Source organism: Harpia harpyja, chromosome 12 (assembly GCF_026419915.1).
Source record: "Harpia harpyja isolate bHarHar1 chromosome 12, bHarHar1 primary haplotype, whole genome shotgun sequence".
NCBI classification, from domain to species: Eukaryota; Metazoa; Chordata; class Aves; order Accipitriformes; family Accipitridae; genus Harpia; species Harpia harpyja.
Window position 1 is genome coordinate 27504889 of NC_068951.1, and position 12288 is coordinate 27517176.

The 12288-nt window shown below is 35.3% G+C and overlaps 1 protein-coding gene across 5 annotated transcripts in view; it reads right to left on the reverse strand.

The window, feature by feature from the left end:
* The window catches only part of GK5 (glycerol kinase 5), a 28792-nt gene that overhangs the window by 11081 nt on the left and 5423 nt on the right, over positions 1-12288 (reverse strand). For all 5 annotated transcript variants that reach the window (XM_052805033.1, XM_052805034.1, XM_052805035.1 and 2 more), the window contains 8 exons: positions 11348-11479; positions 9747-9822; positions 9003-9064; positions 8841-8914; positions 8445-8505; positions 7177-7303; positions 3791-3895; positions 1060-1145 (listed from right to left, as the gene is read on the reverse strand). In XM_052805033.1, the coding sequence (XP_052660993.1) occupies positions 1060-1145; positions 3791-3895; positions 7177-7303; positions 8445-8505; positions 8841-8914; positions 9003-9064; positions 9747-9822; positions 11348-11479 (723 nt within the window). The remainder of the gene's footprint in view (positions 1-1059; positions 1146-3790; positions 3896-7176; positions 7304-8444; positions 8506-8840; positions 8915-9002; positions 9065-9746; positions 9823-11347; positions 11480-12288) is intronic.

Sequence of the window (12288 nt, forward strand, 5' to 3'; positions counted from 1 at the left end):
AACAAACAAACAAGAAGTTTTACCAACATCTCTAGAACTTGAATATTAATAGAATTAAAGATTCAAAAAAGCTTCAGACTAACATTTGTCTACCTCAGGATTCCTGTCTGCAAATATTTGAATTTGGCATGGCTCAACGCTTGCTTATTCATAGCACAATTACTCACAGTAAATGCTAAATGGAAGCATCTTGGCATAATCAAGCTCTATACCCCTAAAAATAGATCTAATGATTACGGCAGCTGTTTGAGAGAAGGTAGCTGGGCCACCGGTAGAAGAAATGAAATTTTTCTTTGCCTTGTTCCATTAACATACAGGACTTACACAAAGGTAAGGTTAAGGATGTTACGTTTCTTTAGAAAAAAACACTAGCCCTGGAATGATCAAACTGAGTATGGTAGAGCAATGAAGATCAAAAAAACCCAACAAACAAAACTTTTAGAAACACACAGAGAGATGAGTTGGTATACATTCAAACCAATGAATTACTAAGACTTCTAGGAAAAAAGTCTACCATATTCAGTTTGATCATTCCCAGGAGAATTGTCCAAGTACTACTAACTTTGCTTTTCATAACACTAGGACTTGCAATCTTGCTCATATTTAAGTACATTTAAATATTCGGATGAATTGCAACCTACATCTTGAAAAGAGGCAGAATAAAATGAATCGGTTTAGAACAGTGCTTAGAAGTATTGTCTCAATGAAGGCTCTGCCTGAGGCAGAAAAGCTATGGGATCAGTTTCTGTCTCTGCAGGCACTGCCCAAGTTACTGTGGGCAAGTCATTTAGTTTATCTGTCCCCCGGGTCTCCATTTGCAAAACGGAAGTAATTTTCCTATTTTGTAGGGTTTTTCTCACGGCAGGGCTTGTGTTTAACCATTCTGATATGACAATGATCTTCATATGTTGTGGTGAGGGACAAGACAATAAGAACCTGAGTAGTACAGAATAAATACTGTGATAAGATGTAAATTGCTACCTTAAACAAGTAAAAGTTAAAATTTTAAATGGGTTATGAAAAATATATTCTCAATTATATTAATAATAATATTTTTACCTGAAAACCTGGAACAAAACAAACGCCTTGAGAATCAACAATACTCCGTGCCATTTTTGCCGTTTCATCTACATTGGTGAAAAGATCTGTAAAGACGCATAAGTCATATGCTTTTATTATTTACTTCAATTTCTTCATACGTTACTAAGAGACAAAAATCTAGAGTTAGACTATTTCCTTTTGTAATATGCTCGAACTACGTGTTCTAAGGGAAATAATCACTTCTCTTGCATTTCATGTCCATCAGTCACATTAAAAAAAAAAACAACAAACTAATCAGATGAAGACTAAACTCAAAAGAATCCTCTCATATGTGTTATGCTATAGCCTTTTAATCTTTGCATCCTGTAAGAGATCATTAGCTTTCCAAATAGACATAAATGGGAATTGAGAATGCTAACAATGGCACCTTAAGTACGCTAAAAACCTGTATTTGCAAAACATAAACCATGTTTTCTCCCCCCAAAGATGTTGTTATTGTCAGCCCAAGCATCAAATGACTACTGAGAAAGTCCTTAATACCCACCATGTTTTATCAGCACCCTTAATATTTTCACAAGTAACTGATACATAAATATAAATAAGGTAGGTCCTAGTACGACCTCTTTGATAGACACTACTTTTATCCTCTGTCTAGCCATACGTCTCCTTACACAACTCTATAGACAACCCTCTTTAGCTAGTTCTGCACCCACATGTAATTCTTGTACTAACACCCATCTTCTGTAGTTTTAATAGTGCCTTACATGGCCACATAACATCTTTTTACAGAAGACTATAGGTCTAAATGAGAGCTATTGCTCTTCTTGTCTAAAAAGTAAATTCTCCTATCAAAGATAAATTAGGTTAATCTAGCTCAATTTATCTTTGAAAAACCCATCTTGGTAACTTACCAGGAGCGTCAATTTACCTTTGAAACCTTCATAAATTTGTTTGAAAGCTTTGCATTCTACTGTGCCCAGACTAACAAGCCTAAATCATATCTTTCCCTTCTTACTCTATTTGCTATTACTGAACTATATCTAGAACCTCTATGCCAGGACAGAAAATGAAAAAATTAAGTAAGATTGACTTCACCTTGAAATTCCACATACTACTTTTTCAAAATTCTTAGAATTGATCTGATCCCACTAAAAGAAGCCCATTAAATTAAGTTTGTCTTGCTGCAGAAATTCCTATTTCCAAACCTTTACCACTATTATATGTCTCATCTTCATCCATGTTGAGCCTCACCATCCTTACTGAGGCCATTAGCTTACTTTGTATTTTGGCCCAATTCCTTCTCTAGAGCAAAAGTTTTACCCTTCTCTTTATTTGTAAAGCTGATAAAAGTTTCTGAATTCTGCTTCTCTACAATCATATTTCCAGAAAATAAAGGTCTTGCTTATTAGAGAGTTTAAAGCAGCATGCCTATTTTTTATGTCCCTCTAAAACTTCCCCAGTTTTTGCCTGTGGTAACAACTGTAGGTCATGTCCATTTCACTACTGGCTAGCTAAAAATCCTTTACACTCTTGCTCTGCATATACCAGTATCATCCATTTTAAGTACTGTTAAGTTCCATATGGATAAGTATCCATTTAAAGTATGGAATTTGAAATAGCAAGCTTATATATGTACCACTGAATCTTCTATCTGCAGCACTGAACTGTGTATTGAATTGAGTAATTTCCTCAAAAGCCTAGTGGCTGTTATTCTCTAGGCTCAGTCAAACATTGAACAATGAAGACCTGAGGACCAATCTGAGTCCTGCTTAGTTCTTAAGGGCACATACCTGAGCATGTATATGCACATATGCACCAGAAGTTGACAACTTCAAGAAATGTGGAATTTTGTGGTGAGCTATGCTTCAGGAAAACCTTCCCCAGATAAGCCAAGGTTTGAGACACTAATTCATTTTTTGCACCCCAGTAAAGGTGTACTAAATTTCCAAGTAAACCAAGCAAGCAGTCTATTAGAACACTCAGAACTGTCGTCCTATAAACAATCAGTGGTTTTGAACATCAACTACTACTGTGTTAGTATTTTGCTTAGTCTTTTATTAAACTGGAATGCAAATCTTTTCATTACATAACAGTCACAGCCAACAGGCACATTACTTCTATGTGAAGCAACATACACAACACCATTACTTTTACAAATAAGGTTCTTCACATTATTTTCACATAACTCAAACCTGTTACTAATTCTGAGATGTACAGCTAGAGATCTCTCAAAAGCATTACAGCATTTGTGGAATACTGCACTTACAATCATGCTACCTAGATTTAATCAGTAGTCAATTTCTGTGCTTCTCCTCAACTAAAAATTCAAGTCCCAATACCCTAAATCAGCACACATCTAACTTTAGACAGGTCTCCTTCACACCATTTCTATTCAGGTCTGGATACCAGGTTAAAAAAACAAAAGAAGGCATCAGGAATTTTGTCATGCTCAAGAGAAAGCAAGTGAGGAGTAAAATGTTTCAGGAAAATAAAAGCCTACACAGGTAGGAGGGTCTGAGAGGCAGAGTCTGAAGAGGAGATGATTGTGCAAACCAAACTCCCTGCAGTAAACACACTCAGCAGAGAACCTACTAATGAGACTGTGCATTTTCCACTGTCCAAAACATATAGGCTAGTTTCTTCAATTATGGATAATAAACCCAAGGCCAGTAACATAACTATAACCCCATAAAACAGTTTCTTAAGTAGTAATATATTTTACCCTCTATAAAATTAAAGAACAACTTACTTATATCCTGAGCCCATTTTATGGCAGTGCCAATGTCTGACATACAGCCTTCAGTTAAGTAAACAACTTCTTCCCCAATCTTCCAACCAATCAGTGGATACAGACCTTAATTATTTTCCATGAAACAAAACAAAACACCTAGTTCAATTAAATGTTTCAAGAAAAACATATACAAGCACCCCCCACAATAAACCCAACTAAAAAAAAAAAAAAGTTTTTATTCAATTCCTTTACAGAATTCAAGCTAAAAAAAAAAAGTCACTGATAGAGGTTAAATGTATTGTTTAAATATTTAGTGATGGGATTACAGACTTGAACAACAGCTTGTTAAACCAAAGTTAACCTAAAAAAACCCCAAAACACTATCAAATTACAAAATAACCCTCCTTAAACTAAAGAGAAGAGCTATCTGCACTTACTTTTCTTTTTTTAAGTATGATAAGAGATTGTATATACTTAAAAATTTATCAATGTTTTCCTATTTGTTTTAAATCCATCTAATTTTCCCTAATGGTTGCCCCAAAACATAAAACATGAAGGCTGGGCTTTCAGATGGGAAGCACAAACACTAAACCAGACATATACACACACACAAAAAAAAAAAGGCAACGCAAACTTAGAACATAGATCTTATTCATAGAAGAGGATGAAGGTGATACACTTTTTTATTCCTTTTTCAATATGCAATGCTTCCTCACATAGAAAGCAAAAACGAAAACAAGTTTCACAATTTGCCCATCCTTGTCCCCAACAAAGGCTGCTGACAGTTAACTATATCATTTTACCTCTATGTTTCCCTAATGTGAAAAACAAAAGAAACACCCGAACTGATTAAAAATATTTGGTGACATACTTTGGCTATAACTACAAAAGATTAGCACTTCTATGGTTTACATTATGGGATCTGCAGGAAGTTATGATTTCCACCAAATAGTTTTGGCTTTGCAGTGACTCAAAAAAAAAATTCAATTACTTTGAAATTTTTTTTCCTTTTCCCTCAGAAGAAAGGCAGAAATACATAGGGCAAACACTGTTAGTTTATTTGAAAACACAGTACAGCACCTTTCAAAGAGCTGTTTGCTTGAAGGTACTATCACATTAGAAATAAACAGCCAATAATGAGGATAAACCTGATGATTTGTTCTCCCCCTTGTTCCCCCATGGATATGTTGAAACGTTAACAAAGAAAAGAGAGACACACTACTTAAAACAGTTGGTGTGGACACAAAGACCTTCTTGTTTGATATTTGTATTAGTAAGAACATAGCACAAAAGTTCTGCAGAGTACTGCTCTTAATACTAAAGCAAAAAGACTTTGTTAACTAGCTGAACAGTAGATGTTCTCCAGCACTGCAGCTGGACAAACGGTTTTTCAGGTCACTTGGTAAGACCCTAACCATTCAGTGGCCACTGCAATAAAAACTTCACCCAACCCAAGTACAGTAACTGTTGGAGTGAAGAAAGCACCCAGGCTTTATGGGACGCTGCTCAGGACTCAAGAGATCATGGGTAATGCAACAAAGGTAAATGAGTCCCAATAACTAAAGGACCAGAAAAGCATCAGAAGGATCTAGGGATTCTCTCTGCTTTCTCAAGGTGACTCTGCTGATATACAGAAGTGTGCCTCACAGAATCATCTCCAGTTTGCTTGCCTGTGTCCAAAGAGTGGCATAGTAGTACTAGTGCAATTGCGGAAACTGGGGTTAGTGCTGGAGGCACTCTGGTGCTTACAATGGAAAACAATCAGGAGCACCTGTTTAGATTAAAGTTTGTATTTGTGTATTTTGAAAAAGTGATATACGTATCTCCAGATCATTGGTGCAGGTCCCCCTTACAATCTTTATTTTCTACCAAAGGTGAAGCTGCAAAGAATCAAGACCAAACAATTCATTGCGCCAGGAGTCCTAGAGAAGGACAGCTAATTAGGGACAGAGAAGTCTCTCAGGTGACCTTCTTAAAAATGCTCACATCATAGTCTCTAGTAGCTTGAGATAATTTACCTCTAGGGAACAGATCGACATGACATTTGGCATGACCAGAGTTACTAAGAACTATCAGACTGCCAGAGAGATAAGACTTTAAATCTATACAACGTACTTCCATCATTGAATTGTGAGAAGTGCTGTTCTTGGAAGAAACCATTTTATTTTTTTTAAAACTGTCATATATAGCAACTAAATGTAGACCAGAAACTAGAACAGAAGCTAATGAATAGCTTGCACAGGGATGCTGTAGGGATTCATCTTGCAGTCTTAAATACATATGTCAACTTTAAAGATTGAACACATCACATTTCATGCCCAGGGCACTGAGAAAGCTAGGTACTTAACTTGTCCTACTAACCATACCGCGTGACAGCCAAAGAACATAGGGAAAATAATTTTAACATAAATAACAGCCTAAAGCGTAAAAGTTTCACAGCACTGCCTTAAAGATTTCAGTTCCTACTGGATCGCAATAGCTAATATTTTCTTAAAAGGAAACAAATAGAAAAACCTTACAGCATGTTTTTGCCATTACATTTCCACAGACTACATACATATATTTTCCTAAGTAAAAGTATCACCATAATGACATCATTAACTAGCCTAAAAAGGATTTGCATTCATAGGGAATTCAATGTCTATGCTATTCAGTTCTGACACATCTCATATATTTGCCAAGGTCCTTCCAGACTTTACCAGCTGGAATTCTCCTTAGCATACTGCTGTCATCCTCCCCAGCCCCACCCCTCCCATTTTAAATTGTAGGCTTCCTAAAATTACTAACTCTAAAAATATGTCAGAGAGAAACCGTGCAAGCAAATTTACTTCAGTATTGTCCATTGCCCCCTTGACAAATAGCCATCTATGACAAACTAACAAGCTTGACAGATCACAAAAATGATCAGAAAAACAAAGTTTTAAACACTAGAAACATATTGGGGAGCCCATTTCTAGTATTTTAGAAGAAAACTAATAATTGCTAATCCTGCATTATCTCACTGCAGGTACTTCAAAGCGTAAGGGCTCAAGAGGAGGAACTTATAGCGATCCACTGGAACATTTTGATGTGAGAAGCCAGAGGACCAATCCCCTTTTTCTCTATTCCTGTACTGTATAATACTGCTATCAAGAAGAACAGGTGAAGAAAAAAAAAAAAGAGGGATGCAGACATAATTACTAGTGATGTTACTTAAATTATCTTCTTGAGAAGCATATTTCAGGATAACCATTTCTAATAAAAAATTTCCACAGCCTTCTGTCCTGAAAACACTTTCAATCTGTTTTTCTACACCTAAAGACAGAAGGAAAAGCATAGCCCTGTTTTATACCTTTTTGTACCCTCATCATTAACAGCTGTCAAGTAACGTGAAGTACTCTAAAACAAAAATTTCACTATCTTACCTCTCCGTGATGCAAAGAGATGCTCTCCAGTATTCACATTCCAGAAACCACCCGTTCCCATTGTCAGTTTAACATCTCCTGGGTGAAAGCAGCATTCTCCAAACATAGCTGACTGCTGATCAGCTACCTGGCATACCAACAAAAACAATACAGTAAGTTAGCTACCAACTACCAACCTACAATGCTGCTGGATTTTAAAATATCATTGCAAACACTTCAGCGTTCTGAATACAAATAACCATTCAGAAAGGAATTGAGCATTAAGAGGGGACTCATATACAGTTTCTTAAGTATTTGCAGGCCATTCCAACAGTCAGATTTATCACTAGAATCAAATTACACCAGGTTTGGGCACAATGTGAACGCCTGTATTGGCTGCAACACTGAAAAATATGTTATGGAAACAAAAGAAATATTTTATGTTTTAGTATTTGACAAGGATAAACAGGGCATTTGCAATCCCAGGGAGCAGAACAGAGTAGCTTGGCTTGAATTCATCTTCCCCAAATAGAAAGTTGAAGTATGAGGTCTCACCTTCCTTCTTCCCTGCTACCTCTCCCGTACCAAATTATTCCACGCTCAATTTTTCAACAATGATGATGGTTATTAAACGTGTTTACTTATGTTTGTGCCTTCATGAAACAGTAAATTTACAGATAAATTGAGTCTACAGTTCTTTAAAAATAGCAGGAAAAATTCATGTTAGCTAGGTGACATTTTTTCATTTAGCTCGACTCAAGCAGATTTTTCTACAAGTCATCACTTGACAAAAAAAATGGGGTTTTCTTATCCAAATCCTAACTACTGAGGCAAGAACATGTCGTTCACCATTCATTTTTAGTCAAAAAAAGAAATAAAAGGTACCACAACTGGATCTATTGTGTAGAGTCTTACTGAAGTCAAGCCAGAATGGACCCCATTGCACAACTTCATATAGAACAACTGATTTTAAGCCACAGAGACACATTACCAGAGCTCAGAGCAGAACGCAGCTCTGTTAAGTCCCACATTCAGTGCTTAATCATTTGGTCATCTAACCTTAATGGACCTCAACCTCTAGAAATCCCTTCCCGTTCCTCTCTCCTCCTTTCCCCCTAAGGCTGTAAACTGAGTTTTTGGAGAAAAATTCAACAACCAATTCTACTGTAGTTAAGTCACAGAGAAGGAATAAAGAATACTTACTAAACAAGCAAGTATTGAATCAAAGCTAGATAAAAAAAATATAGGTATAAATATACAGATTTAAGTAAGAACACATTTGCACTCACCACTGCCATTATTGGAATAGGTACCCCAAATATTTCAGAGTCAGCTGATCCGAAGTTGAAGCTTAAAACAAATGTTATGGAGAAACATCACAACACTAAATTGACCTTTTTGGTAAAATGAAATCCAGATACATAAGGCCTGGGTCTGCATCATATATGAAAGGTAACGCTATCAATTAGTTTTAAAAAAAGCACTAAAAAAATCACTTAAAGAAATACTGATAGTAAAAGTAAAGTTTTGCATGTAGTGTTAAAAAAGTACATCTGCATATAAAAATAATTTAATTTTATTGGTGTTTCTATATATTACTTTGCCTGTGCAGATTATGTAGTGTTTTTCTAAAGGCAATTAACTTAACAGTTATCATATTCTTTTGAATATGCCTTCATATTTACCTTGTGTCTTTCACTGGTGGATAAATAGACATTGGAATAGAAAGTAAATTACACAAAGTGGGGTTCCAACATTTCTGAAATAATATGGAAAAAGTAGAACTGTCAGCAACTCTCTCAGAAGCACAATAAATAGCAACAGCAGTTTTTTGGAACAGCACATACCGTAAAGGGTTCAAAAACGCCTGTAGCACTGGCATTTGAGTAATCTGTCGCATACACAGAACCTACCATAAAGAAAAAAGAACAAAGTAAGATTTTAGATATACAAATATTTAAGAGTAATTTTAAACATACTTTTTCTTTAAACATCTCAGTGGCTCCCACAAAATATAAACTGAGTGTCTATACGCAAAGTCACAACGATACAATGAGCACACAAACATCACCTGCTGCTCACTATAATGTATATGTATTAATTACCTTATTGTACCCTCATGAAATTGGCTAGAAGAGAGACGGTACTTTTGACAACATGTACTGCACTGACTGCATCACTGTCCATCATAATCTATCCAGTTGCTCAGGCATTAGGCCTCAAGACAGAAACTTGTAATTCTTCCACATTTGTAACAATTCTTTGTTCTTTTGCTTTCACAGGTACTTTTCTTCAATCAAGGCCAGTTAGTTCTGGTAGTCCTCTTTAAATCTTAAATGCTTAAAAGGTTGATTACACTGAATAATTACTTTCCTTTCTGACTAACGTTCCAGGCAGACCCAAAGAATAATTCGTTCAGAAATTATTTTTTTTTTAAACAGTAAATATATTACAATATTCATCAATTATAAAAAAGCACAGATTTTCAAAAAAGTATTTGAATTCTAGGATGTACCAATGACAGTCATAAACGTCATCACTTAAGATTCCAGTATGTTTTATTAATATTTAAGAGGAACTGTAGCATTCACCTTTAGTCAATCTGTACAGTAACCATGTGTCAACTGTTCCAAAGCAGCAGTTATTTTTTTTGGCAGCTTCTTCAGCCTGGGAATAAATATACATAAAAAAAGAAGTATTTACAACTGGGTACAATAAAGGGGAACGTATTTCCTGATTCCTTTTCTCATTTTCTTCATGGTTAATGATAATGTCCCCAGAAAATAAGTCTCTGATTGCCAATTTTTCTTCTAAAAAGGGTGAGCTGGCTATATAAGTAATATTATGCTAGAGTTCATGCTCCTAACAGAGAATAAGCACAGTTTCTTACAGTTGCTGCTAAGGAAAGAAAAGCAATTAATCTTATACTGTAGTGGCATCAGAACGTTAAGGGGGGAAACTTTATAATCACAATTATAACAGTGGTGAAGGAGTGGTGAATAAAGAAAACAAGGTCCTGCACACAGCACTTAAATAAAAAATGAACAGAAATAGAATAAATAAGTGTATTTTACAGTATGTGCTTGACAACAATAAGGACAGAGCCATTGTTTTCTGGTTTATGATGTCTGTTAAGAGTTCAAATTCAGGTTTTATCTAATTTCTAACTGATGTGTACAACTACAGAATTCATAAAAAGAACATACAAACTAATTCACTCAAAACATGACTGAATACGTTACCCTCTGTAATTAAGAACCATGAATTTTTGAGCTTCTTGATTTGATAGCCACATATTTTAAGTATCAGTGCCTGACAAATCGTGAGAGAACGTTCATCTCTCACTGAAAACTCAGCAGCTGCATAACCTTCAATTCCATAATCCTCCAAATTCACACCTCACAATTTCAACAGGTCCAACCGAAACATGCCAGTAAAAAATTATACTTGACCTTCTCAATAGTTCATTTTGTGACAGAAAATACCAGACAAAACTCAAAAGATTTTGGGGTTTCTTTACACAGGGTAGAAAATCAATGATAACCATTTTCTTCAAAAATAACTTGAAAATTAACATAGAAAATAAGATTACTAAAGTTATAAATACAATAGGAAGAAAGAAGAAAAATGGTAAGGATTAGAGCAAAGAATACGGCACCAAATAGCTCAGTGCTCAGTAGTCCATTAGATTATTCCAGCACAACTTATTTTATGTGTATTTTCCAATTTACGCTACAACAAAATGCAAAATAATTTGCAGTGTTTTATTGTCCAGTATGATATTATTTGTGAAACTGTAAACACTGGAATAATGCAGAGTGGAAAGATAAAGAGTGCCAGCTGAAAATAAATACAATTGTCATGCAAAACTAGAGTGCGAACAACTTTAAAACAAAGTACAATTACTAATTGTGTAATTATATCAAGTGAAATAAGATGATTTGATTATGTTTCTTATGCATGGACAACTTTTTACTACTACACATTTCCAGAACCAGAGGAAAAAGTTGTATAAACATGCATAGATAATTAGGTAGACAGGCTTTGAACATTAACACAGATAAAAGTCTTTCATTCTGGTTCTTCTGAGAAGAACAACAAGCAAGACGAAACTGAAGAGGTTATAACCAACTGAAGTCACTAGCTATTATTATGACTTAAGACAGCTCTTATTTTTCCCTTTCCAGCTTACCTCATGTATGTTTTTAAAAACCCATGACAACTTCATAGAAGTTTGTTGTGTTGAAAAAGTAAGAAAACTTGGTGCCAAGTATCGATCATTCCCAGTCAAGAAATGAAGCACTGTAAAAATAACATGGACTACCTGTTCCAAAAGAAAACAGTTACTTAATTTTTAATCTCCCTTTAAAGGTTTCTGATCAATTACCTTTAAAGGATGACAACACAGATGAAAGCTGCTGACATGAGATTAGATTCAGAAAGCTAAAATTCTGTTAGAGAATCCTTACATAGGATTTCAACAGATAGCCATCCCACAACAAATAGCACAGTAAAGAGCAGCTGCACTAAGCGAGTCTGTTTTACTGACTTCTGCTGGGACACTGATAGAGACTGCTCTGCATTACGAAGAGAGGTCACCTGTATGAGCACAATGCATGATGCGGTTGACAGCATTACATACTGTTATTCCAGTGAAAGTTGTCCTACAGTACACAGGCTCAATCATGTTTTACTAGCTGAACCAAATTTAATCATTAATTAAGTTTTCATTCACAAAAGAAATTAGTGGCAAAACCAAGAATTTAACTTATTGTGAGTGTGCCAGTTAGTTTCCACTTACAGGAAAAGTAACTTCAGTTTTTCCACTTAGAGCAAATCTTTCTCTTCTAAAGGTATGAAGCACAAGCCATGAGCAGCATAAAATGTACCATCTATACATAATCTGAGCAAAGAGTACGTAAAAAAACCAACTAACCAAAACCAAACAAAAAACCCAAACCACTGCCAACCAAGAACTACCTACATCCAAAAATTATGCTGTAGTAAGTGTTAACATGCAACATTTTAATACAACAGAGACTAAAAAGTAAGACAATGCAAGATAGACCTACAGATTATCTTTTCCCATAATTAATTACCTTCAGGCTATCAGTACTGCATTTTTGATTGGTA